Here is a 27,070-nt window from a genome sequence, read left to right as displayed (position 1 = left end):
ACACAATCCAATTGGGGAGTGAGTAAAGTGCGTTTATTTTCTTCTGTGTTTTTCTTTTTTGTAAGAAAAGGGAAAGAAGTAAAGGCCTCCTCTCTCCCAGCACCCAATGTCCACTGGGGTTAGGAGTGGGTTGAGCCAGGATCAGCCCCTTAGGAGAAGGTATAAGAGTAGAAGGCAATGGCATTGAGACTGTAGTCCATGGGGAGGAGGTGCCCGATGTGCCTGGCCCCTAGGCTGGCCCCGCCCAGGGCGGAGGAATGCCGCAGCTTCATCAGGGTGAAGCCAGAGAAGGAGTTCTGAGCCTGGATCTCTCTGCCCTGGGTCAGCGCTAACAGGAAACCTGAAGGGAAAGAACACAGAGGACAAAGATGGAAGGAGACCAGCAGCCTGCGGGGGAGACCAGGGAGAAGGTGGGGACAAAGAGGAGAGAAAGAAGAGGCCTAAGCCCTGAGGCATTTCTATGGAGGTCCTAGAGGGGCCCAAATGCCAAATCCCCAATAGATGGTATACCAGGGCACACGAGCCCAGAAACAGCTGTGGGGTACTAGAGCCAGCTGCCCCCAGCACCTGATACCGGGATCTCCACGGTAGCAACAGGGGTCCTTGAGCTACTTCGGGACTGCTAGGACTGTATTGACTAGGGCTGTCACCACATGCTAGTCAGAAGCTCTGATTTTCAGTTAGATTTGTCTTTATTTTTTAAAAATCATGCTTCTTTACTAAGTTATTTGGAAAAGAACATCTTTAAAGAGTCCAAGGAAGCTAGATGGGCTCCCTGGCAGAGCGAAAGTTGAGGGCCTTGGCCTAAGGTATCAGTGGCCTGTCAACTTTCCCAAGCCACTGCTTTTCCAGCTCCATCACTCATCCTTGCCAGTCCCCTTCTGTCCCCACCCCATACTCACCTTCCTTCAGCAGCTCCCAGCTCTTCCACACAGAGCCCACACACAGGATGGGGAGACCAATATCTCCTTTGAACAAGACCTGGGCAGAGAGCAGAAATGGATATTGGGGGTGACTAAGCTGAAGGGGGTAGTTTCTTAAGACCAGTCCACCCTATCTCACTTACTCTCTTGATCAAGAACCAGAAAATGGACTCAAGAAAAAAAGGAAGGAAAACAGATTCATAAAGGCAAGGGAGAGAAGGGAAAGGAAAAAAATGTCAAGTAACAATAGAGGAAGGAAAGAAAAGGGAGAGAAATAGTAGAAACACGACTGAAAAAAGGCACAGCACATGCACCCCATTAAACCAATTTACTACCTATAAATACAGATCATGGACCAGCCAGAAGGGAGGTCCTGGACCAAAGAACTTTTTTGTGTTACAGACTTTCTACAGAATTTTTCTCAAACCGAAGTTCATTTAAAATCATAACCAGTTTACAGAGTTTGATAGGACTGTCTCATCTCTAACGAGAAGGGCCAAATCTGGCCCAGCAGCTCCCAGTCTTCATTTCCCACCTCGACTCACCGGGTCAATCTCAGGTAATACTGCTACAACGTGTCTGCCCAGCATCTCCCCAGCCTTCCTGAAGATATAACGGGAAAGAGGATCTCCCTGCTGAGCACCTGGGGTGCAGGGGAAGAAGGGGAGTGGTAAGTACCTAGGGAACCACTAGTCTTCAGTTATTCTCGCTCTCTGTTGCAGGGCAGCAACAGCAGGAGTACCCACAGCTAGGTCTTTTTCTAATCAGGAATGGATGCCCACCCGCCTCATAGCAAATGGGTAAGCCAGCCTCCAAAGTTGCAACTCCATCTTTACTCTCCCTGCCCCCACCAGGTACTTCTTCCCTAGGAGGGGTGTCCTGTATGGAGGTGGCTCATTCCAGGCACTTGAGAAGGGGAACCCCCCACTCAAGAAGTACACTGGCATCTAGTTCATACTCTAGCTTACACTGAGTTACTGAGACTGTCCTTGAAGGTCTTTCAGCCCTGGGGACCCAGAACCATATTTGAGTAGCTGGCTGGTACTCCTGTTGGCCCCCCGCCCCCCACCCAATTCCTGTTGCTCAGCTCCTTCTCAGCTCTGAAGGGGCCTCAGTACAGCAGGACCTAAGAGGGTCCTACAGTGCCCTGAGGCTGCAGGAATCCAAATTGAGTATGGACCATATAGTAGAGAAAGAGCAATGTGCAGACAAGCCCTATGGTTCAGCTTCTGACCTAACCAAATCTGCCTAACCTCTCCAGGATCCCCTAGTTCTTTGGGTATCATTGGTTTCAAAAAGAAGTTATAGATTTGCCGAAAAGACAACTGCTTCATAAATTTCTCAGAAACAAACACACAGCCTGCACAAGCCATGACAGCTATCAAGAAGAGAAACAAGGTAGTATAAAACAATTGCCAACCCACATGTCCTTCTGGCTCCACCCCAAGGCCCACCAGTACCAAGGCCCAGGGTGGCAGAGAAGTGAGGTTATTTGGTCAAAGGGAAATTAAATAGACTTCCAGTCCCCAGCTGAACCTTATTCCACCCCAAACTCCCCTTTGGTAGGGTCTTTGGGGGAACAAAGCCTGAAAAAGCTCCACCCCACATCCAGTACCTTCTGCAATTTTCCGGCAAAACCCAGCAAACCTGCATTTATCAAAGTCTCTATACAGGTGGGTGAGGAAGCCTAGCCGATCTGGCACCTGAGAGAGAAGGGGCACAAGACAGTCATCAGAAGCAAAGGAAAATTCTGCCTGTTCACCCAAGTTGACCTTCCTGATATCTTTACTGTTTAAAAGCTGAAATAATGTTTGTTTTTAAAACTCTAGAGTGCAAGGATTTGAGATTTCTCATTTGAGAAAAGTTCTGTTTTCTCCAACATAAATGCCATTGCTCCTTACAGATTAGCTTGGATACAACATAGAGCACAGATCTGTGCTCACCCAAGTGTTCTATAGTTCCTTGAGGTGCTCTTGAAAGCACTTCTTTGGTCAAAGAAATCTAAGGACTACTGCACACTGCATTTCTCCCCTAGAGAGTCAAAATGCAACTTAGCAAGTCAAAGGCTCCGAGAAGTCCTGAACCCTAAGAAATCTATTTGCCCCAAACTTATTTGGCCACAGGTCGTTCTTCCACCCCAACTTAACCCACACATAATATTTCTGAAGGTCCTGAGGAATGAGTAATTCCCAGAATACATTACCTAGATGAAAGAAGGGGGAGCTAAAATTGGAGCACCCCCAGGAATGTACTAAGCATGTTATTCAAGTTATCTCATTTAATCTTTGTAAATTACCTTATAAAAATGACCAAAGGATAAGACGGAATGGTAGACATACTTGTGGGGTTTAGAACCAATCTGTTGAGTCAGGATACTTTAATTCCACTTCCTACAGCAACTGCTATAGGAAGTAATTTCTCTTCCTGACCCCTCCTTTTCCTCAGCTTGGCCAAGACCAGTTTCTCTTTAATCACCAACCCCTTAGCCTTGAGAATACAGGTCCTGCTTTCCAGCATTTCTAATCTCCTTCCCTGGCCCTAGCTCACTTAAGTGGCCCTCATTCAGAGAAATGTCTATCACATAAACTTCTCTTCTTTCTCCTCGCCCACTATTTACCGCTGGCTCAGCTAGAGATAACTGTTTCCAAACCCACTACAAATGAACACAGCCCAGACAAGAAGTAAAATCAATCCCTCATCTCCTGGGTAGAAGACTACACCTCCCCCAGGAACTCTCCCTGTCCACCTCTTAATGGCTTTCCTCTTTGACCCATAGAGGCTAGGAGCAGCTTCCTTTCCAACACAGCTGTTCAGACTTTATCTGCCGTCTGTCTGTGAATACTATCTCCTGATCTCACTCTGCACTTCTCATTCCAGCTTAGAATGTTGTCTGCCTTCACCACCCAGCAGGGTCAAGCATGAAGTCTGGCTAACTGCTTGTCTCCGACCTACCCCTTCCTCATGCCTGACACCCTCCTGGAATGTGCGGCACACTTCATTTGGAATCCTGTCTTCACCTATGACTTCTCTGTCCTCCAGCTCTGACCCGTGACTTACCCTGATCTTTCTTTGGCTTATCTAGTCCCTCACCTACATACACTCTTGCTCACTCCCAAGTGTGCCTATTTACTGGAGGCAGGGAGAGTACCTGGAAATAGCTGAACATGGCCTGCTTGACGTAGCCAATGTCATGAGGAGCTGCCTCTAGGTTGTCAATGGAGTCAAACACTATTTTAACTGCTTGGTGTGCAATCCAGTAGGCTGTGGAGAACAGAGAGGGTTAGAAAATGGAGCAATCTGCCTGAGCTCACAGGAAAGGAAACTCAGACCTAGACAGGATTAGTGATCAGCTGGTATATTACGGCAAATTAAGTGTCCCAATTCCCAGCCTGGAGGCCTCTAATTAAACTGTATCTGATTGATCCACATAAGGGAAAATAGGAAGGGAAGACAGAACAGGTGATACTGAGTCACACCAGGTAATACTCAAACCACTGGATCACTGCCAGGAGCTGAATCCCAAGGACCCCTATGAAAATATATATCTGCTGCCTATAAAGAGGTGATAGCAGGAAAAGCTTCTACACCTCTTTCCCACCAGGAGACTGCTACAGCATCTCCCGGCCCCTATGGCCTTAACTTTCAGTGTTGATTCTTCCCTAATGACTCCAAAAGTCAACACAGGTAGGCGACAAGCTATTATGCTGAGGCATGAACCTGAACCCTGGGTGCAAAGCACTGCTGAAGAGCAGGCCTGCCACTGGTGCAGTATTTGCATCTCTAAGATCTCTGTCATTATTCCGTACTCAAAACCATCAGATTCAGGAGCTATGCCCAGAGAGCCCCATGGGGGCAAGGGAAAGAAGATGGAGAGCTGCAGAAAGGGAAGGGCCCAGGACCCTTAGCCAGGCCCAGTCAATATGAGCTCACCTGAGCCCTCGTCCCCCATCATATGGCCCCAGCCGCCGCAGCCACTCTCAGAACCATCAGGGTTGATGAGCCTGCAGTTGGAGCCTGTCCCAGAGATGAGTACGATCCCACCTGGGGAAAGGGCACGGGAGGCTCAGTGTGGCCAAGGACCTGAACAGAGCAGTTTCCAACTGAGGAAAGACAGGACAGAAACCAGCCCCAGGCCAAAGGATCACCACCTAGTCTTGCAGAAAAAAAAACTGAGCCTAGCTAGTTTCCTGCTGAAGGGGTGTGTGTTTGCAGGTGTGGGGGAGGTGCTGCCAGCTCTCAGAAAAACCCCAATCACACCAGCCCTTCTCTGGGGACAGAGAGGACTATGAGTCTGTGTATCCTCGCCCAGCCAGGCTTCAAATAGCTACCAGCTTTACTGAGTACTGACCATGTGCCAGGGACAGTACTAGACCCTGCTCGCAGTGATATTTATTCAATACTCTAAATCACCTTATCAGTACAATTACCTCCGTTTTATTGATGAGGATATTGAAACTCAGAGAATTCTGTAACTTCTCCAATACCATACAGCTGGCAGAAAAGGAGCTGAGCTTCAAGAGCCATTCTTGTGGTAGCCATGCCTTTTACACTATCAGAGCTCCTCCCACTTTCTTCTCAACACTTACTGCTTTCCTTAGCCAGCCTCAGGGCCCCCTTCCTCTGGGATGGAGTCTTATGTCTAACTCCACTCCCTGCTTCTCATCAAGATACCATTTTCCCCTCCCTCTTGTCCAGTCCTCACTGTGACAGGGACTTACGCTAATGACAGAGGTTGCTTTCTAGATGTTTGCAAGACAAGTTCTGCCAACTACATCCATGGGGCTTTCCCAAGAAAACCGGTTCTCAAACTCACCCCTCCCACCACCTCCTCACCATCTGGCGTAGCTGTGGCGATGGAGCCAGCAGCATCAGTGGTGATTAAGTAGCTTTCACTCAGGTAGGGAAATCGGTCCTTCAGCTCCTCCAACAGAATCCTCACGGCATCTTCCTGGTCCCCACCACTCAGGGATAGGCCCTAGGACATGTTGGGGGTAAGTGAATGAAGCAGGGTTCCAGACCCAGCTCTTTTCTCAAAGCCCTCCCCTCCTGTTATCTGCCCCCTTCTCTCTACATCTGGGCCCTGCTTATCCAACCTAGTCCTCCTTCTGTCACACACAATGACCCATACAATGGCTGCAAGAACCATGACTGGGAATGAACAGAAGAGGGGATTCAACAATGCCACATTTGGAGTTTGAAAGAACAACAGTATCCATAACAGAAAAATCAGGCAGAGGAACAAATTGAGGAGTTAAGCTTGGTCTGGAATACATGGGGTTTGGCTGTCCCTGCAGAACATTTGAGAATGAGTTCAGAAGGTAGCCAGAGCTATAGAAACTTGGGAGAAAGGCCTGAGCTGGAAATAACAGCAAACATTTAATGAGTGCTTATGGCTCAGGCTCTCTGCTAACCACCCTGGGATGTGTTGTCATTTTACTTTCCCAACAACTCTGAGGTAGCTACTGTTACCTGCATTTTCCAAATGAGTAAACTGAGGTTAAAGAAGGTAAGTAACCTTAAAGTCACACAGATATTGAGTGACAAACCAAGTTTTCAATGGCTCTCCAAAGCCCTGTGCTCTTCCAGTTGTTGTGACTTTTAAGTGACAACTAACGCCGCAAAATGGATGAGATCATGTGAGTTTCTAGACCAAAGACTAAGACCCCAAGGCCTGTCCCTCTGCAGTTGTTGTCAGACTCATCTAGTTCCAACTAGATGTCTCACTGTTACTGTGACTTAATCCCCAGGCTCCACCCGACTCACCAAGCTCCGTAGAGGTACCAGAGGGTCCACCCCTGCTTTCCTTTTGGCCCTGTTCACCATCTCATTGATCCTCTCCACACACTTGTCTGTTCCGATCAGCTAGCTCCAAATCAAGGGAAAGAGGAGTTACAAAGGCTTGCAAACCTATGCCGCCCCTACAGGCTGCTTATGTGAGCCCCAGCCACCCCTCAACAGGAGTTAGAGAATAAAACCACAACCAAGCCTGATGGTCCCCTCAAAATAGCCTTTACCCAGTGGTTTGTGCTGAGTCCATCTGCTTCTGCCAGGATCTGCCCATCCTCTGAGAGTAAAAGAACCTTGGACCGTGTTCCTCCCCTATAGAACACAAGGGGGCACTCAGTCTTGTTCAGAAAACCCTACAGGTACAGCTTTTTTTGTGTGCAGTCCCTATCAAGAGCCCAGCATGATGGAGACTACTTCAGCAAACCTAGTCACGGTTCTCAACCCCATCTCTATGGTTTGGTGTTTGCTGTGCTGTTGAACTGAAACATAGGTGCTGTTTGGTTTCCCTTGGGTATGTCCTACTTATCCTGCAAGGCCTTACTTACACATTACCCAGGTCTTGACACCTCTGATGTGTGGCCCACCCCCACAGCTCCATTAGTTAAGCTGAGTCAGGGCTCCTCATCTCTTAAGGATTCCTCTGTATGAAGAGGGTGTTTAGTTGTTTTCCTGTCTGCCCCTCACTAGACTACAAGCTCCAGATCATTCACCCTCATATCTAGCACAGGAAAACACTCAGTAAATATGACTAAGGAGAATGGCTCATCTCTCCACTTCTTACAAAAGCTAAAGGCTGCCTTTCAAGATCTAGCTCCAGTTGCCAAGGTCTTGAAGACACCCTTATAAGAAACACTGATCAAATGGTAGGGAGAGTTTATACCCACATATGCAACTAAATGGTCAAATGCTTATTACTGGGGTAAATAGTGAGGGAGGTCTGCGGTGGTGTGGTGTATTTCTTTATTGATCAGTACTTTTAGTTATATCAGAAGAGGACAATGAAGACCTGGTGATCAAACTCAGAAATGACAAGGCATTTCAAGTAGTTAATGCATGAGGTGACAGGTTCAACAAGCAAACTCTTGTATTTAGTTTTAAAAAAGGTCAGAAGATACAGGATGGGGGAGTTCAGCCGTAACAATGTGTGTGAAAAAAAGGTGTTGGGGTGGTGAGTCAGCAGTAAAATGTGGCTGCCATAGAAATAATCCAATCTCAGATTCATGTGTCCTGGCTGAGACAACAGTCATGCTCTATAATCCTGATTTGACACATCCAGATTAACAGAATGTTGTCACTGACAGGGGACTTGGCAGTCATCTCCATCTCTCTACTCACTTTATACACATGTGGTAACTGAAGCCTAGTGAGGGCACAAGCCTTGCCCATATTCATACTGAAAGGAAGAGCTAGTACAAAAAGTCCAGTAGACAAGTTTTTGAGCAGGAAAAATGCAAGAATAACAGAGGGCTCCATTTAGAGTGAGGAGCCTGGAGTGCCAACAAGAATGGAGGAGTTTCAGGCATCAGGACAAGGCAGCACTCTGGCTCGCAGCTGCTCCGGCTCCCTGATACCCTACAGTAGCAAACATCTCCCCACCCCGAGTCCAGCAACTTCACACCTGACACCTGTTCTGCAAAACTCTCTCTGGGGTCAGCAAAGGGAAAAAAGGAGCATCTCCAGCAAGGGACAGAAAGTGGGTGTTTCGTGGAAGAAAGGGGCGTGGTTCCGCCGTGAAATACAAAGGACCCCCGCCCGGGGTGTGGCCGTGGCACACGCAGAGCCCCTGCAAAGCACACCCCCGCGCGCGCAAGGGCACCGACGCGCGTGCACACAACACTCCTCTGCAAGGCCTCCCAGCCTAAAAGCCCGAAGTGGACAGACCCCGAGGCAGAAGGCCACCATCCTGCCCACGGCCTTCCTTCCGTCCCGCCCTCGGGTCGGGGGAGGTGGCCCAAGCCGCTTTCAGGCCGCCCCTCCCGGACTCCCTCCGCCAGGCTGCACTCACCCCTCAATACCCCCGTAGAGCGCGGCCATGCTGCTGCTACCGCCGCCGATCCCGCGGTTTGCTTCCCTCCCACTAGCGATTCCCTCCCTCTCACCCACCCACACACCCAGCACTGCCCCGCGTCACGTGAACGCCCGCGCAGCCCAGCGGACTCCCAGTGCGCGTGCGCGAGGCGAGGCGCGGCGCCGTGAGCCGACGCTGGCCCCAGGGCGCCCCTGTCCCAGCGACTCCCTCGGGGTGAGCCAGTGAGGTCCTCGGCGGCTTTTCGGACGCTGCCAGCCCCTCCCCACCTCCTGGACTCTGCTTCCAGAGATGGACACCCGTTTCTAAGCGGAGGAGCCAGAAAGGGGTGTCCAAAAACGGATCAGCTAGACGTGTCACTCCCCAGCCCGCCCCTCAGTGCCGGAAGTTGCTGGCAACCCCGTCTCGCGCGTGCGCACGAGACTTAAATGGAGATACACGCAGTGACAAATGCAAGGGGTCTCGGAGAACCATGTCCTGGAGCCAGGTGGGGGACCTCAGGAAAGTTATAGCGTTCAATTCAACACCTGCCTGGTAACGACAAAAGTCACACGTACGCACAGAAACCGTCACGCCTCACCAGGAGTAACTAGAAGTTGCTGCGGAAAGAGAAAAGCACTCGAGGCTTTCTTTGGCCAAGAGAAAGGGACCTTCAGCTTTTACTACCCGCCCAACTTAGTTCTTTGTGGAGGATGAGGAAAGAGCGAAGATCGTGAATATATACAATAGAGTCACTTAAATCAGGATGCCAAAATTATTAACATGAAGGATGAGGTATGAGGAAAGACCATTCTTGTTCTACCCTAACCATTCTTGTAACTACCCTAAGAACTTAAACTTCTTTTTAACTTTCCAGGTCTGTGTCAATGCCTGGATATATATCTGGACCTCCAGGTAACTTTAGTTACTCCTGAAGGACTCACCTGTACATCCACCTAATAGTCATTATTCAGGCCACTGGATGTGACCAGCTGTCCTGACATCCATCTTCTGAACCACCTGACACCCATCATCCTGATTGCCTGACATCTGACTGATAACTTTCCTAGATTAATCTTAGGACTAAAAAGTACAGGACTGATAATTATCAAGAATATATTTTTTACTGTAAGAACTTTTAACTTGTCTTTCTTCTTTGGAACACTTCTGGAGTTTTGTCTAGCTGTGTTCCCAGTTGGGAAACTCCAGGACCCTTGAATAAATCTCTATAATTTATATCTAGAAAAGCCTCCAGACCTTTTTTGAATTTGTTCAGTGAGGGCATTGGTAGGGACATAGACTACCCGGCAAACTAGCAGATAACGGTTTTGCAAACCTTTTGATGCCCTCCAGCCACCTCCCTGCATCCCTTCCTTACGTGGAGTTGGAAAACGGAAAGGGAAGGAGAAGGGAGAAGAAACTAACCACATCTGGGAGTCAACTTGGGCCTCCTATGGGCCTCCATGAGCTCCTGTGGGCAGTTCTGGGCTTGCATGGCAGTTTGTGGGCCAGGAGGGTCATCAGCTGCCCTTGGCATCTCTCTGCAGACATTAGCCTAGGAACCAGTCCTTTGCAGGGCAGTTCTCAAGCTGGCCTGTCCCCTACTCTGCCCCCACATTACCCCTACATACCTGGCATGTTATTCTAGAGAAATTCTGCACTAGGAGCCTTTTTCCCAGGTAACCATCTGGGTCTTGTTATACTATGGTGTAAACATTTGACTTATATGTGTTTTTTAAACTAGAAGAGAGGAGTCTTTACCTCATTTTTTACCTATTCGGGATGCTGAAATGTAACCCCCAAGGGTGATTAAAAGGTAAATCACTACATAATAGAGACTATCAGAGAGGAGTTGGATTTTTTTTTTTTTATGCCCACATATCATTTACAGCCACAGCCCATCGGAGCTGAAAGGTGCTGGAAGGTGCTAAATACACATATTTTTAGAATAATGGTGCTAATAGATTGTAGTGGGATTAAACTGGGTAGGATTTTTGGAGGGAGGAAATTGTAGGTGGATTTTGAAAGAACTGTGCCTTTTCGTGCACTTGGGACTTCCATGTATGATAATATTCAAGTTTCCCTTTGTATTGCTCATTTAGAAAAGGAAGAAAAAGTACCCAGGTTTGAGTTCACAGTTTACTAGCTGATGACCTTGGGTGAATTATACATAACTGCTGCTGCTTCCGCTCACCTACAAAGTGGGGATGATAAACATCCACCAAGTTAGGCCAACGTGGCATTTAAACATCAAGTGTTTTGGAAACCATTAAGTACTACAGGGATCTTTAATTTTTATATACATTACTGACTTGCATGTGCTGTCCAACGTAGCAGCCACATATGACTTTTGAGCACTTGAAACGTGGTTAGTCCAAAATGGGATGTGCTGCAAGTGTAAAACACACAGGATTGCAAAGATGTAATACCAAAACAATGTAAAAATATCTCCAATAATTTTTATGTGAATTACATGTTGAAATAATAATATTTTGGAGATAGCGAGTTAAAATTACACATTATTAAAATTAATTTTGCCAGTCTGTTTTGATCTTTTTTTTTTTTTGAACATAGCTACTAGAAAATTTTAAATTATATGTGTGGCTCATTTTATGGCTCAGATATTTCTATTGTACAGTGTCAGTCTATGTCTTGTCTCCTGTTAGACCAGAATATTTCAAAGTCATTGAGTGCCTGTTTATGAAATAATGACATCAGATCGATTTAAGAAGACATAGCATTGAATAAAAGATTGATAATAATACTATGTTGTACTTTATACTTCTGTAGAGTTCTTCTATATACTTCGTGTGATCATTCTACCAACCTTATATAGAGAATGACAGAGATTTCCAACCACATAGTACAAGGAAACTAAGGCTCTGAAATGAAAGTAATCAGCCAAGGCTCACATACATAATAGTTTTTTTCTTATTATGGGTAAGGATAATTACTGTAATGGGAAGGAAATAAAGATGTTGCAATGCAGAAAAGTGGTAACCACTATATAGCTTTTTTAAAGTTTAATGCCCCTGTGTACTGGGCTTGCAACATCCCAGCAGCTGTTCCTCTGATGTTCATGGGGTTAATAAAGTCCTCTAAGAATCTGGAAACCACAGTCTTATTCTCTACTTGTTCTCTATTTTCTCTACTCTGTCCCCGTGATTCCAGGGAGACCAAATTTCTATGGTAGGAAGGGGCAGTTAAAAGGGACAGTGGAAAAATATCTTCCCCTCCAAATCCACTTATGATTTTGGGATAGAGAACTTTAGCCTCAAGGTCTTCAACAGGTTATATTGACTTGGTTTATGAAAGCATGATCACATCTGTTTTTTCCTCACCATTGTATTTCCAGGACTAATCTCAGTATGGGGCACAGATAGGAGGTCTGTAAACATTTCTGAGAGTGCTTATAAACTATAAAACACTGTACCACAACCATGAGAGGTGGTAAATGCCCCACTGTGAACTAAAGGAGGGAGCAAGCAGATTTTTTGACAAAGACAATTTGCAAACCAGAGTAGGGAGAGAAAAAAATGTTTGGAGAAAATAGAAGTGAAATTTGAACTGGGGAAGCAGGAGTTGGGCAAGTGGTTAGGGGACCTCACACGGATCTAGCCCTAATCTGTCTTGCGTGGGGAAGTTGTCAGTGCATGTGTGACCTTAACACTGTGCTATGAAAGATACTTGATCTGGCAGGCTCCTTATAGTGATAAATGGAAGGGAAGAGCCTGGAGCAGGAAGTCAATTAGAAGGCTGGGGCAATGACCCAGGCAAGAAATAAGGAAGGAACTGATAAGGAACAGAGCAGAGCAGAAGTCACTGGGGTAAGAACCAAGTAGGTGGTCATGCTGACTTCTCCCTCTGTTGATCTGGGATGAGGGCAGAGATAGAGGCTGGACTTGGCTTTCTCACAATGGAAGAGGCAGGGGTGAGAGGCTGCCTTATTAAGAATGGAGGTGGGACTCCTCCTGTAAGACATGGGAAGGGCTCTCCCAGACCTGCAGGACTGCCAGGAACAACCCAGAAGTGATGGGGGTTTCATGGGGGTTTGGGGTAGAGCGCAGAAGCAGGTGTGGATGACTGACTGTAAACAGCCTGCGCTTTGAGTCTCTTCTGCTTTTATCAGAAGCAGTTCTGAAAGGCATGGGGCCTTAGGCCAGGGCAGCAACCCCAGAAAATCAGAGCAGTTTATTCCTTCTCCCTGACTGTGTGGGTGTCTATGTGTGCATTTATATATTTTGGCTTGTGTCGATCTATACATAGGTGTGTATATGTTTATATATATATATATATAATATATGTTCGATATATGTTTCTAAGTGACTAAATGTGTCCACAAGTGCATGTATTTGAGATAACGTCTTTATGCATTTTTCTTTACTAGTACATGTACAGAATTAGAATAAGAATGTCAATTCTTAAAGGAACCTAGGAAATCCTGCCTATTTAGGGACATTTTAGCAGACTCACAGATGTATAAATATAATTTTGCAGCATTGTGCTGAGCCAGCTTGCATTAGCTCCCAAAGAGCTAATAGTGCACATATTTCTAACTTCTGTTCTCTGATACAATGTTGATGGGTTGAAATTGCCATGGGAGTGTTTACAACACAGAAAACAGCAACTGCTGATTGTTGTTGTTTTCCAGATAGCATATATCAGCACACATTGGATAGATATTCTACGATGTGAGAATGTCCATGGTCTGCATCTATCAGTGGAGAAGTACATATATGTGTAACAAGTGCTTACCTGAATAGTTGGTCCAATTTTTTATAGGCCACAAACTCAGGGTGCAAAATGCAACAATATTCTTACAACTGAATTGAAGTTCTGTGTCAATCCTTTACTGTTGATCCAGTCCCTTATAGATGAACTCAGTCATTTCAGGTTTCAAACTAGATTGAACACTTGTCCTCATGGATCCCCAACTATGAATTTGAGAGCCAGGGTTAAACAGCACTGCGGCAGTGAGGAGCGACAGCTACCGGCAGTTGCTGAGATGAGCAGTTTTCCCACTGGGGCCTTTGCTCATTTGCATCTAGTGACATCTCCTGAGATTCCTTAGGCCCCATGAAGCCTCCAGTGGCTCAGTCCACACTGCCATTTTTGGAACCTGTCCCCTTCTCAAGAGTTATGTTTCCTTCTTTCTAGGCTCCTGGACTTTTCCTCTAGACTGCCATCTCCAGGAATCAGAAAAAAAAGAGAGAGAGAGAGAGAGAGAGAGAGAGAGAGAGAGAGAGAGAGAAGGAATGTCAGGTCACCTAACTAGACAACACCCCATAAGATAAACTCTATGCCCATATTATAGAGCCCGAAATTCCTAGAGGTCAGGAGCCTCAGAGAGGGCCAAGCTGGGTTTTGAACCCTGTTCTCTCTAACCCTAAAGCCCTTTCCACTCTACCAGTCCACCCCAGTGTCTGTGGATTAGAGTCACTTGGTATAAGCTTTTGGTCATGATGGGTTAGGCCACTGGGGTTCGAATAATCATAGAATTCCCAATTCTACCACCTGTCACCTCTTCTGACACTGTGGTACAGCAGGAATTCCAGACATGTGTGTGTATTTAGTTCTGTACAGTTTTATCACATGTGTAGGTTCATATATCTACCACCTCAGTCACAATACAGAACAGTTCCATCTCCGAAAGGATTCCTCAAGTTGCCCTTCTATACCTACATTCCTTGCCTCTCTCCAACCCCACCCCTGACCCCTGGCAACCACTAATTTGTTCTCCATTTCCAAAATGTTGTCACTTCACGAATGTGACATAAATGGAACCATATAATGTGCACCCTTTTTTCAGCAGCATAATTCCCTGGAGGTTCATCCCAGTTGTGACACGTCTCAACAGTCCCTTGTATTGCTGAGTAGTATTCCATGCTGTGGATGTACTGTATTTCTTGTGAAATATTTCACAAAATATACAAAAATCTGTATAACGTACGTAGAGGTTATGAAGTCATGGCTCCTTATCTGCGAAAACCTGAAGCCTGAGAAATAAGGAGAAAATCAGTGTTTTGGCATCAACCCTCGAGTCCTTGCAAATCAGTATGCTTCCACAGGACCGGAGGAATTGCCTTCTGGGAAAGGGGCTGATGAGAACCCAGCCTCCTGGGCTTGGATGGTGGGGGCCTCGGGATGGAGAGAGAAGGTAAACAAGTGCCCGTCTAGACTATAGCCTCTCTTTATGTTCACACCTCTGGTGGGAAGAGACTAAAGCACATGGCTGCCAGTAGCGTCTGGGCAGGGACGCCTCTCAGAGTACATCACTATCTGTTTCAACACCAGCTTCTATCCAAGGAAGGGATGAGTATATGGGCAGTTCCAGAATCAGGTAGGCCTCTGTCAGGAGGACTCCCTGGAGGAAGTGGGAATTCAGGACAGATACCTCTGGGGCTTTGTCTCCTGGAGTTGAGCCTGGTTAGGACCCCTTTGGCAAGCACTAAGTGTCTGCCTTTAGGGCATGTGGTAAGTAGCTCATGCCTTGGACTGGGTCAGGGCTTCTGGAAGAGCCCATGCTGAGAGAAGGGACAATCTCTGGAGCCTGGGAGAGGGAGGGAAGTAAGTAAGGAAAACAGGCTGGGAAACTTGCTCTAAGGCAGGCAGCTATACTGCCTGGTTCTGCCACTGCGTACCAAGTGCCTCCAAGACTTCTCTTCCTCCCGAGCTTTCTCCTTCCAGAATCCTAAGGTTTTGCAGCCTCCTCCCTAACTTATCCATTCTAGTGGCCACAGTTGCATCTTTGTGTGTGAGAGAGAGCCTGCTCCATCTGACCCAGCTCTCTCAGGACTCTCCTAAGGATGGGACCCTCATTGAAACCCTAGAGTAGGGAGGTGAGAGAGGGGTTGGGAGCAGCACCCAGTGCACTGGCTTCCAAGCATCTCTACCTGCCTAGCCCAGGTTTGCACGGGCTGGGGGTTGGCAGACATGGGTCTCACAGACTGGCTGGGAGGCAAGGTGTTAACTCCTGAAGAGTTCAGTAAGGAGGCAATAAATGAGCCCAGTGAGGACTGTGGACTCTAGTCCACAGGTGCAAACAGGAGACCAGAGAAGACAGGGGTTAGAATGGGCTGAAGCACTCAGGAAAGCTTCCTGGAGGAGGGATGTCATGTGGGTCTTGAGAGACTGGTAGGAACTGGACAAGCAGAGAGAAAGGGCAGGAAGAGCACTGTGAGCGAAGCAGGGCTGGGGAAGAAGGTCTGTGCAGGGCAAGGGGTCAGGATGAGCACAGTTCTTTAGGGTTTTAGAGCCATGATTCAGAGTAGCTTGTGTTGGTGGGGAGGTGGGAGGTGGGGATAGGCAGCTTTCCTTCCATTCTCTACTTGCTCAGAAGACATAGCCCGTGCGATCTGCAGTTGAAGAAGACTAGACAGAAGGAAGAGATAGGGCTGGCAGGCAACTTAATCAATCAAAACACTCCCCTGTAGGGACCGCAGGGGTCTCAGGGCTCCTTGGGCACCTTGGAGCCCATCCCTGCTGTTTCAGTCCCTGCTAAGAAATGGTGAGACCTGGTGGTCTGGTTCGCTCGGAACTGAGGAGTTCCCGGGACATGGGCCTTTCGATTATTAAACTGGGATGAGTTGGTCACCTTATGACTGACTTCTGGAGTGGCATCCTAGAGCACGTCTGAGAGAGTCACTGCAAAAACAATCTATGAAAGAGTATAGGATGCAAATGTTTTTAGGAGGAGAAATGTTCAGGTTTCAATTCTATAAAACTGTCTTCTAATTAATTTAGGAGAGCAGGATTTATACGTGACAGCAAATACCACAAGGTATTACTCCACAGATCAATTCAGCAGTGTTTCCCAGATGGATTCCCCTTGGGACAGGTTAATTGGCCCTTCCCAAACAAAGGGTTCCTGTGATCCTACAATGCACTGCCCACTGCGACCTTGGGGAATCCCACTCCCCCTCAGCATCTTCAAGCTCAAAAAAGCCCCCAAGGAGAGAAACTTGTTTTGTTCTGTTGAATGGCTTAATAAACAAGGTTATTTGCACTGAAGGTGTCTCGTCTTTCCAGAGGTATTAAGCTCCGATACATGCCCCCTGCCATCTCCTCAACAAATTTTCTGTTAATCTCACTTTGGAAAACTCCGGAAGAGAACATCAACCTGCAGAGTCACCCACTTTATTGCCCTGGAGACCTCATATCGATTCAATAATCCCACAGGAAAACTTTAGGATAATTCGACTTGAAGTTCGATATTCATTCTTGTTCAATTTCTCTTCCTTTTTTTCTTTAATAATCCACTGACTTTTAAATGCTGGACTTTTTAACTCACTCTAAGGCCTCAGGCCAGTCTTCGTTTCCCTCTGGGTTGGAACCACCAACAGCCTAGGATCATTCTTTGGACCAGAATCATCTCTGCGGGAGGCCCAAGCCTGTGGACAAAGCCACGCCCTCACAGAGTGGAAAGGTGGGGCTGGCATTCCTCCACTCTTCTTCTCAATTCCCTCCTTCCCTGAGGCAGCTCGGAATCCTCCCCCAGATTCTGGGTTTTGGAGACTTTGGTCTGCCTAGCTTTTTCTGGCCCCTAAGAAGGAAGGGCAAGGTGGTTTTCAACGCTTCAGACCTAGAGCAGGAGACAGACCAGCTCAGGTAGTGTAGCCCAGAGCCTCTCTGGGGTTTTCCCAGCATTTTGCCTCTTTCTGAGTGGTGGAATACATCAAAAAAGGCCACTAGAGTTGTTGAACAGATGGATTCTTTGCAGTCATGACCCCTCGGCTGGGGCACTGAGCAAAGAAAGGCAGGAGAGGCATGCTGCTGCCCAAATACGATTTTTCCCTTCAAATACCCCTGAAGCCCCCTGTTCGGGACCGCCTCCTACTCACTGCTGCGTTGGTGTGCAGACAGCGGTCCGGACTCGAGTCTGAAATAAACTCCCTCTTGCTCTTGTATCGATGTCGGCTTCTTGGTGGTTCATGGAGATACGAGTTGGGGCATAACACCCTGACCTCTGCAATTTCTAGTGAGACAGGTGGGGCAAGGATGTAGCCACAGGTTGCAAGACTAGGCCAGAGCAGCAGTAAGGGAGACTTCCTGGAGGAGGCAGGATTTGAAGATAGCTTGGAGAATGAGATGTATTCTAGTCCCTAATTGGGAGGAGGCTGGGGCCCTGGAACTGAATGGGCACAAACTAGGCTCTGGAGGCATGAAAAGTAGGAATGAAGTAAGCAACCATCTATAGGAAGCCAGGTCTTGACCTTTATTGTGTCCTGGGCACTGCCTCCTCTCCACCCTCAAGGAAAGTCAGATAAATCAGCACCCACTGAGGATCCCACTTGTCTAAGGAAATGCCACTTTACCTTTCCCAGAACCCTAATGTCTAATATCTCAGAGATGGATGTGTGATGACAATGAGCTGAGGCAGCTCCCTCTACTCTGAAGGCAATCCCCTGAAAATCCCTGGAAATGGAGTATTGAGGGCATAACAGTATCAAGCTTTAGAGCCCTGGCAGATAGCATAAGTAAAGATAAACTCTAGTATTTGTTAGTCATATTTCTTCATCTCACCCTTTGGGACTCACTCCAACGTCCACCCTTCAAAATTAGGGCGTGTGCACTTTAAGAGGAACCTTGAAGGAGAGCAAGCATTGACTTAGAGAACCTCTGTCGATGGTGGCATTTCAGGGACGGCATCAGGTTTTGCATAAACATTTGTGCTTGGGGCCTTCTTCATAACCTTGCTATCACACCGCACCCCTTGAGCAAATGCCCACCTCAGAACTAGCCCCGTTTGCTGAGCTATCTCTGCTTTCTCCCAACAGTGAGTGGGGCAGGAGCTACCACCAGAGGGGCTCGCCGGCTGGGCCGGTCCCACATGGCCAGGCATGTGCGGTTCAGTGGCCGGCTGAGGCCTAAGCAGAGGGGACAGTAGTGCCTTTCCTGAGACAAGTGGGAAGAAGGTATCAGCTATGGCTGACCGAGCGGTGACCCAAGGCCCAACACAGAGCCAATTAGCAGCCACCACAATGGTGGTGGGCTTGCTGCAGCTTCTATAGGAAGCCCCACGTGCAACTGGCATGTCAGGCTGAGTTAGCACCAGGAGGGCTGAGTGGAGTCCAGCTGGAGGCTGCCTGGGTGGGGGAACGTGGGTGATAATGCTTCCCCCCGGGCTCTGGGGAGCTAAGCCAAGTAAGATACGTGAGCATGCACGCCTCTGCCTGCAATCTTGTTGGTGTGTGGACATGTGCACAGTGTGTGTGTTTGTGAACATGTTCATCATTTAGGATTCGTGCATCATAGACATGTGCAAGTCTGCTCGTTTTCATTTGGAATGTTTAGTGCATACTTTGTGTCTACTTCATGCCTTCTAGGAATTCTGAAACTACACAAGCCAAAGTTCCTGCTCTCATGTGGCTTGCATTCTAGTGCAAGAAACAGAAAATAAACAAATAAACGCCTAATATTGGCATGTAGTGGAAAGTGCCTTGAAGAAAGGTAAAACAGGAAATAAGATGGTGGTTGTTATTATAGAGTGTGATCAGGGAGGGCCCCTCTGAGAAGGTGACTTTGATCGAGACTATTAGAAGGTAGCCTATTGAGTATCAGGAAGAGGAGGGCTGGAGACAGAGGGTAGTGACTGGAGCCAGAGTGAAAGGAGCTGAAATTCTATCATGCTGTCGGTGTGTGTGGTGTGAACAGGGGGAAAAGGGAGATGCCACAGTTGGAATGACATCTGACAGTCCAGACAACAGAACAGCCCTCAGTTAGAACCTACATGCCGAGCTCAACTCTGAGCGCAACTCTGAACCCTCCCCAAATACAGCCCTACAGTCCAGCACACAGAGGCCTCTCCTATTTGTGCAGGGCTGGGCACCATCCCCAGGTGGGCACCCTCAGTTCTGCTAATCCAACTGCATCCACATAGCAGCCAGTAAAAATAAAGGCCACTGTAGGGAAAAAGAACAGGACCCTGGCAGCTAGACTTGATCATGGGACAAGAGCCCAAAACTGGCCTTGAAGCTGCATCCTAGTGGCCAGAGGCAAGGCTGCCTGTGGCTGCCCTGATGTATGCGCTGGCAGATGGTGCGATGGGTCAGAGGGGGACACTGGAGACCCTGGACTAGGCTCCCTCTGGCCAGATTTTTCTTCGGGAGGTCCAGCATGCTGCAGCAACCAGGGCCGGGCCTTGGGAAAGCCGTAGGCCTCGCTGGCCTTCACTGCCTTGCCCAATTCCTCTTCATGCAAGAGGAAGGCTGCAGACCCCAGCAAAAGTGTTGACAGCCAGCTTCAGACTTTTCCTTTCATTTCCCAAACCCTACAGCCCTGGGACAGAGAGCCTCGTAGGTTCAGGAGGGGAAGCTGAGCTGGCCAGCCTCAGGAGACCTCTATAAGAAATCAGGTGGATGAAAGGAAAAGGAGGCAGATGGATGGGAAAAACTGTTGTTGCCATGCTGAACCACCCAAAGGCTTTCTTCGACTGGGGAAGATTAGTTTGGGTGTCTCAGGATGATGTCAGCTATGACGCTTGTGTCTGCATCTCACTGAGAACCTGTGGGTCTGTGAGTCTGCTTGTACATACGTGTATTTGGTGTCTAGGTCAGTCTGGTAGCTTTCTGATTGTTTACGTGCATGCGAGTGAGTCCCATGTGCCTCTGTGCCTATGTATCTGCCTGTGGGCCGCTTTGTGTGACTGTGTGGGGCCTCTCTGTGGATGTGCCTTTCTCGGTGGGAGTGCTTGAGACATCCTGAGGTTTGTCGCTTGTTAGCCTCTAAAGTCTGTAACACCCTGTTCCCTGGCCTGACCCTGAGGCTCTCGGGGGAGAAGCTGCCTGTTCTACTCTTGTCAAGGCTGCAGATGGAGTTGGCAAGGAGATGCGAGCTGCTCTCGGGAGATGTGATTCTGCTGCTATTGGTTGGCAGAGATTTGCACTTAGCTTTGTCTTCACGTCACTATCCATCCACACACCCACCTCCGCTACTGTACAGCTAGCCAGACCAGTGGCCTTAAAACTAGTCACATGCTTATTCTGGCCTCTTGCTGACCTCTGGCTGTGGTTTCAGACCCTTGTCACTGCCACTGCCCACCTGATGGGGCATGGAAGGTGATGGCGAGGAAAGGCAGGCAGCTTGGCTGGGACAGGGAGTGTGACTTCAAAGGATATCTCATCTGGTTTGTTTGGCTCTGAGGGTTTGGCTTTGGGAGGAAATTAAGAGGTAGTCTAGTCTCCCTCCCTAACTTATCCATTCCAGCAGCCACAGTTGCGTCTTATTGTGCGAGAGAGAGCCTACTTCATCTGACCTGACTCTCCCGGGACCTTCCCAAGGATGGGCCCCTCATTGAAACCCTGGAGTGGGGAGGTGAGAAAGAGGGGTTAGGAGCAGCACCCAGCGAGCCAGTTTCTGAGTATTTCCATGTGCCTAGCCAGGCTGGGAGTAGACACACGTGGGTCACACAGACTGGCTAGGACACAAGGTGTTAGCTCCTGGAGAGTTCAATAAGAAGTCCAGAAGTCACAAGGAGGCAGTAAATGAGCCCAGTGAGGACTGTGGACTCTAGTCCACAGGTGCAAACAGGAGACCAGAGAAGACAGGGGTTAGAATGGGCCGAAGCACTCAGGAAAGCTTCCTGGAGGAGGGATGTCATGTGGGTCTTGAGAGACTGGTAGGAACTGGACAAGCAGAGAGAAAGGGCAGGAAGAGCACTGTGAGCAAAGCGGGGCTGGGGAAGGAGGTCCGTGCAGGGTAAGGGGTCAGGATGAGCAGGGTTCTTTAAGGTTCCAGATCATGACTCAAAGAGTCTTTCTGGTGGGGACAGTGGGGGGTAGGGCTGGGAAAACTCCAGGAATTTGCCCTTTGCTGGGTAAGGGCTGGAGGAAAGGGAAGAAAGAGGAAGGGCAGGCTGGGCACAGCCAATCCTCTTCTGCCAACATCTCTGCAGTCTACCTGGCAGGAGGAGAAGGTATGGGTACTCTGGACTCTAGTGACCCCATGCTCTCCTGTGATCTTCTTCCCCTAAGGCAGTGGTTCTCATCCTGGCTGCCCTGTGGAACCCTGTGTAAACAGGGGGCTGTCCTGTGCAAATGAGGCACCTGAAGAACTGCTGTTGCCTGGGTCCCAGCCAGGAGAGTCTGATTTCATTAGTCTGAGGTCATTACAGGACCCAGAATTGCGCAACTCCCCTGGGGCAGTTAGGACTCTTGAATTGCAAGAGACGGAAACTCAGTAGTGTCTTGTAGAAGTCAAGGGTAGGGAGGAAGCTGGGATAGGAAGAGTTTGAACTGTAATCTGAAAGGCCTAGGGCATACCCTACTGACTGTACCCTACTCACAGTTAGCCCAGGGTCTTTGTTGTTATCCATATATTGAGCAACAAAGTTGACATCTTAATGGTTAAGTGTCACATACTACACACACAAAAACTGATCCAGCTCTCTTCCTGGCCCTTTTTCCAGTTCTAGGAAAGAGAATTTATTTGACTAGTTTGGGTCAAGGATCCACCTCTCCAAGGGCTGTAGTGTGATCCGGCAGAAATATGGCTTCATGGGCCAGCCCTGCAGGCAAGATAATTCCTGCGTGCCAGGCCCTGTGCTGGGCACTGGGGACATGGAAATGAGCACACTTCCAAGGCCTCCTCAAGAAATATTTGAGCTGAGTTTGGAAGAATGAGTAGGAGTTTGCCAGGTTGAAAGGTGGCACAGGGTGCAATGGGTGAGGCTGGGCGTCTGCATCTGAGGCAAGAACAAAGAGAAAAAGAGGAACCTGCTGACACTCCATCTCTATGTGAACAGAGAGGGAGAATGCCAAGGCAAGGATGGACCCCGGTGGGTACCATGCTAACGCTAATGCTAACGTGTTGTTTGCATTTGATATGCATCCTACTTCCTCCTCCTATTGCCACCACCCACCTCCTCTCCAATGGTTGGGCTGAGGCTGATGACAGAGAGTTTTGTTTTTTGAAAAGCAGAGATCATTGCTGCTCTAAATAAAATAGAGTTTCTGGTAGGAAGGAATGGAAAAGAGGAGATAGGACAGCACCCCACAGCCTACACGTGTTCATTCGCCTTTACTGTAAACACCTGATGCGGACACTGCAGGAGCATAGGGAAGGTAATAGGTGTGCCGCCCAAGAAGAGTTCACAAAGGCAGGAGAAGGCAGACAAAGGGATGTGACAGTGTTCCATCTGAGGACTGGCTATTAGGAGAGGACTTGCGGGGAGTGTGTGTGTGTGTGTGTGTGTGTGTGTGTGTGTGTGTAAAATATCTGAAGAGTGGATAATCTGAGACAGTGTTATCTGTTTGGAAAGACATTCTTGTGTGTGAAGCCTTTTCTAAGTTTGAGGTTCATTGAGGGTTTTTTTGTTCTGCTTTTAAACCTGTACATCAATGGCCCTCAGGCACTCCCTAGCTTTCACTATTTCCAGCTCTGTGGAGGAGGGGTTGGGTTCCTTCTGCCGTGGAACAAGAGGTGTGCACATAGGTCAATTGCCCAGAGTCAGCTGCACCTGCCCTAAGGGGCGCCCACTATCCATGAGGGACCAACACCCACTGCTGGAGCTGATCTTGCTCTGTCTCTTCTCTGTGTGAGTAAAAAGTATTGTTCCATCCGGTACTTGATTGTGTTGCGTTTTCCTTGGCAACTCCAACACCAAGATGCAGTGGGCAGAAGTGTTCGAACTTCTATTCTGGTGACTGGCACTGTGATGGTCTTTGCTGTCCTCCACGTATTGGGAATCCTCCCCTGGCACTAGTTACTGGTGCATACTTTGCTTGGCATCTCAGTGGTTAAGCATGCTAGTGCCAGGAGGACTGGGGCCTGGGGTGACCAACTTGTCCCTTGACTTTCCTGGTCATTACCCGTAAAATCTTGCATCCTAGGCATAGCAGCACAATTGGTCGCCCAGCGTGGGGCTTATTAGGCGTGTGATTTGTTCAAGCTATCTAACCTCTCTGTGCCTCAGGTTCCTCTTCTGTTAAAAAGGTATAAAAATAATTCCTCCTTTATAGATTTTTTGTGAGGAGTTTATTTAAAAGAGCTAGCTCCCCTGACACAAAGACATGTTCAACAAATATTAGCCATTAATAACAACATTATATTAGCTGTGTAGTCTTTTTTTTTTTTCCGAGTAGTCCCACAGGGGAAAACTGTACCAATCTGCTCAGTATTAGGAAAAATTTCCTCGTGGATCATGGGGTACCGAGTTGCTAAGGTGTTCAATATAGGCTGATGCTGGGCCTGCTTTGTGAAGTAAAAGACAGAACAAGTTTCCTCCTAGTCCTGAAATTTCTTGGTTCTCTGACATAGTCATATCACTGTCTCTTTTTTCCCCTGAAGAGGGAGCTACCTTGTCAGATAGTGTCCCTTTTCTCCTAATTAGGAATTCCCGTCATGGAATACCACTCAGAGCTGCTTACGTAAAGACAGGGAGCCATTCTAGCCATGATTCTAACGATCGGCATTATGGTAAAGACAGAGGCAAACATGAATGGCTGATGGGGCTGCCTCCTTTCCTTAAAGAGGAGCTTCCGTCAGTTCGTGACTACCCTACTCAGGGGCTCCGCTGTGTGTATGTTGTGGGGGGAGGAGTGGAGCTCTGCAAGGGTCTCATGTGATGAGTGTGAAGTCTCAGACTGCTCCCCTCCCCCACCTGGTTCTTTACTATCATCCCCCAGCCTCACACTCTCTTCTCACCTCCACCCTCACCCCACCCCTCACATGGTCCTCTCAGGCCTAGCAGCTTAGCTGAAGACAATGCCGAGGCAATTAACAGAGCCCTTTGAGGACTTCTCACTAGAAAGCTCTTTAACTCAGCCACCTGAGTTGGGGCCCCAGGCATGTGACAGGGATGGGGGAGGGAAGCCAGGAACACCAGGGCAGCTGCTTAGGGGGCTGGGTGCAGAGGCATAACAGAGAACAGGGACGGGGGCCTAAACTACAAGGACATATAAATTATGTAGACATAACAGTGGTCATTGTTTTCATTGTTTGTGGTTTATCTTTTACTAGAATTTTGCTCTGGCCAACCAGTTGCAGAAACTAAGACCTGAGAGGTAAGATGTCAGACAATAAACCTGGTGACCACATGGACCATCACAGGGAAAATTTCCCCCTAGGATGTGGGCACCTTACAGAGGAGACACCATGTGGTGACTTTGTATGTGTTTGGGGTGGTGTGGGGTGGAAGGTAACATGCTTTAAATCTTCCTGCCTCAACACTGTGCTTCTTTTGGGGCAGGAGAGCAGGCAGGGAAAGAGCTACACAGGGAGAGGAGAGGAAAAGGAGAGAAGCAGGACCTGGATCTCTGAACCTGTCTCTGCCTGTCTCTGACTTCATGTTGTCTCTCATGTGACGACCATTGTTTGCAGCCAAGCCAGGCATGGGCCTAGATGCTGATGTGGACCCTGTCTCCAACTGTGTGTAATGAGTTGTGCGCTCTTGGGGCCTGCCCTCCTGGGTCTTGACTCTCAAGACTGGCACTGGGGCCCCCAATTATCTCAAAACTCCTGCAGGCTTTGAACTGGCCCAGGCTTGGTTCCTTGCCAGCTCCTCTGGCCACCACTAGAGGGCGGCAGCCAACACAGCCAGGCCCAGAGAACTTAAGCGGTAAACTCCCAAACTTCCCTGCTCCCCAGCCTTTTCATTCCATACTTCACTGACCTTCCGGGCCCCAAGGCATACACAGGCCCCAGCCAGACGAGCTGCTGGGACTACTCAACCGTCTGTCTGTCTGTTTCTGGCCTTGGGTGCAGTGAAGGTGTAAGTCTGTGAAAGTGTGTGAGAAGGTGAATTAGTGAAGACGCTGGGGGCAGCAGACAAAGGTGACCAGAAATGGCCAAAGCCAGAATCCTGAAGTGTACTCATTAGCTTCTGTAAAAATAAAGGTAGAGGGACAAGAGGAAGAGCCAGGACCCAAGTAGTTTGTACAGAGATAAAGCAGGACTTAGCCCAATGGCCAAATGGCACATGATGACTAGGTAGGCACAATTACCCTGACAAGCGAAGGCAGGTGGCTTTAAGTGACCAGAAAAAAACACATGGCTCTGGACCCAGACTTCAGATCCTGGCTCCTCCAAGTATGAGCTATGTGACCTTAGACAAGGTATCTCTCTGTGCTTTGGTTTTTTTTAAATCTATGAAATAGAGACAATAATAGCACTATCTCTATGCTAGATGTGAGCATTAAATGGGTTGATACATATAAGTTACTTAGAACAGTGTCTGGCACAGAGTAAGAACGCTATATACATACTAGCAGTTATTGTTTTCTGAGGAAGAAATCCATATGATGTGGAAAGAGCTGGTTTCTCTAGAACTGGGGTCGCCAACACCCCGGCCAGAGTTTGTGGTCTGTTAGGAATCAGGCCACACAGCAGGAGTAGAGGGGTGGGGGAGCGAGCAAAGCTTCACCTGTATTTGCAGCCGCTCCCCAGCACTACTAGCATCACCACCTCAGCTCCACCTCAGATCATCAGACATTAGATTCTCATAGGAGCACCAGCCCCTGGTGCCAAAAATGTTAAGGATTACTGCTCTAGAACATCCACAGGAGATATTTGGGAATTTGTCTCCATACATGGAGGCATAAAATGGTAACGGGTGAGTGTGTGAATTAGTAAAGTTAAAGGAGTATGTGCATGTAACATTGAAACAAATGTATGTAGTTACTGAAGTCTGTCAATATGCAAATCAACAAAACTCTGAATCTATAAACACTTTCACTTTTGAGTCCCTTGAATTGAGCATGGGGGCCTTCCTGTTCCCTCCTATCTCTCCTTCAGGGAATGCTGCGTTTGCCCCTTCTTGTGACCCCCTGCCTTGGTCTTTCCTGTGAGCAGCCCCCATCCTGAAGCTGTCCAAGAGGACACTAAGAGTCACTTCATTAGAACAAAAGATGTTACCATCACCCAGGAAATTCCAAGGGATTTAGGAGTGCTGCATAAGACACTCTTATTGCCTCCATTGCTCAGGAAATTCCAAGGGTTTTAGGAGCTCTGTATCAGAAACTAGAGCCAGAGACCAAAAAAAAAAAAATATATATATATATATATACACACACACACACACACACACATACATACATATATATACACACACATACATATATATATTTCTTATTATGTGGCAAGTAGTTATTAGATTTTCTATTAGATCTGGTTTATGTTACGTATTAACAAAGGAGCACATATATTATTACATAACACATTTAGTTTTCTAAATATTCGGATATCTGTATTTCAATATTTCTTTGCTTTGTCTTATGTATTTTTTAATAGTGGTAAACCATACATAAAATTTAACATTTTAACATTTTAAGTATACAGTTCAGTGACATTAAGTACATTCACAATGTTGTGCAGTCATCACTATCATCCAGAACTTTTTCATCTTCCCAAACTAAACCTC

The 27,070-nt window shown here is 47.8% G+C and overlaps 1 protein-coding gene and 1 long non-coding RNA gene across 4 annotated transcripts; one reads left to right on the top strand and one right to left on the bottom strand.

The window, feature by feature from the left end:
- Positions 1–11: 11 nt before the first annotated feature.
- Positions 12–9,024, bottom strand: NAGK (N-acetylglucosamine kinase). Of its 3 annotated transcripts, none has more exons than XM_016155722.2 (10): positions 9,006–9,024; positions 6,938–7,022; positions 6,687–6,785; positions 5,757–5,898; positions 4,854–4,964; positions 4,072–4,184; positions 2,539–2,626; positions 1,469–1,566; positions 903–981; positions 12–340 (listed from the first exon to the last, which is right to left on the bottom strand). In XM_016155722.2, exons 3-10 carry the CDS (start codon positions 6,744–6,746, stop codon positions 150–152), a joined length of 882 nt encoding a protein of 293 aa, XP_016011208.2. In that variant the 5' UTR covers positions 6,747–6,785; positions 6,938–7,022; positions 9,006–9,024; the 3' UTR covers positions 12–149. The 3 variants fall into 3 exon arrangements, with proteins under 3 accessions (XP_016011208.2, XP_016011201.2, XP_016011215.2); XM_016155715.2 differs by lacking the exon at positions 9,006–9,024 and adding an exon at positions 8,716–8,818; XM_016155729.2 differs by having other exon boundaries at positions 150–340; positions 6,687–6,789; positions 9,006–9,020.
- Positions 9,025–9,315: 291 nt separating this feature from the next.
- On the top strand, positions 9,316–9,957 carry LOC118605271. The gene is made up of 2 exons (XR_004952034.1): positions 9,316–9,510; positions 9,593–9,957. It is a non-coding gene; the product is annotated as an uncharacterized LOC118605271 (long non-coding RNA).
- The last annotated feature ends 17,113 nt before the right edge of the window (positions 9,958–27,070 follow it).

This window comes from Rousettus aegyptiacus, unplaced genomic scaffold, assembly GCF_014176215.1.
Source record: "Rousettus aegyptiacus isolate mRouAeg1 unplaced genomic scaffold, mRouAeg1.p scaffold_m13_p_7, whole genome shotgun sequence".
NCBI classification, from domain to species: Eukaryota; Metazoa; Chordata; class Mammalia; order Chiroptera; family Pteropodidae; genus Rousettus; species Rousettus aegyptiacus.
The sequence above is the reverse complement of the archived record's forward strand: the minus strand, read 5'-3'. Positions and strand labels throughout refer to the sequence as shown.

Bases quoted from the DNA above. Each gene is read 5' to 3' on its own strand.
- NAGK (XM_016155715.2), bottom strand. From the start codon at position 8,744: ATGGCCGCGCTCTACGGGGGTATTGAGGG. The intron at 7,023-8,715 runs GTGAGTGCAGCC...TGTGTTCTATAG, and splicing joins CTCTACGGGGGTATTGAGGG to GGGAGGAACACGGTCCAAGG. The intron at 1,567-2,538 runs GTACTGGATGTG...CCTGCACCCCAG, and splicing joins TTGCCGGAAAATTGCAGAAG to GTGCTCAGCAGGGAGATCCT.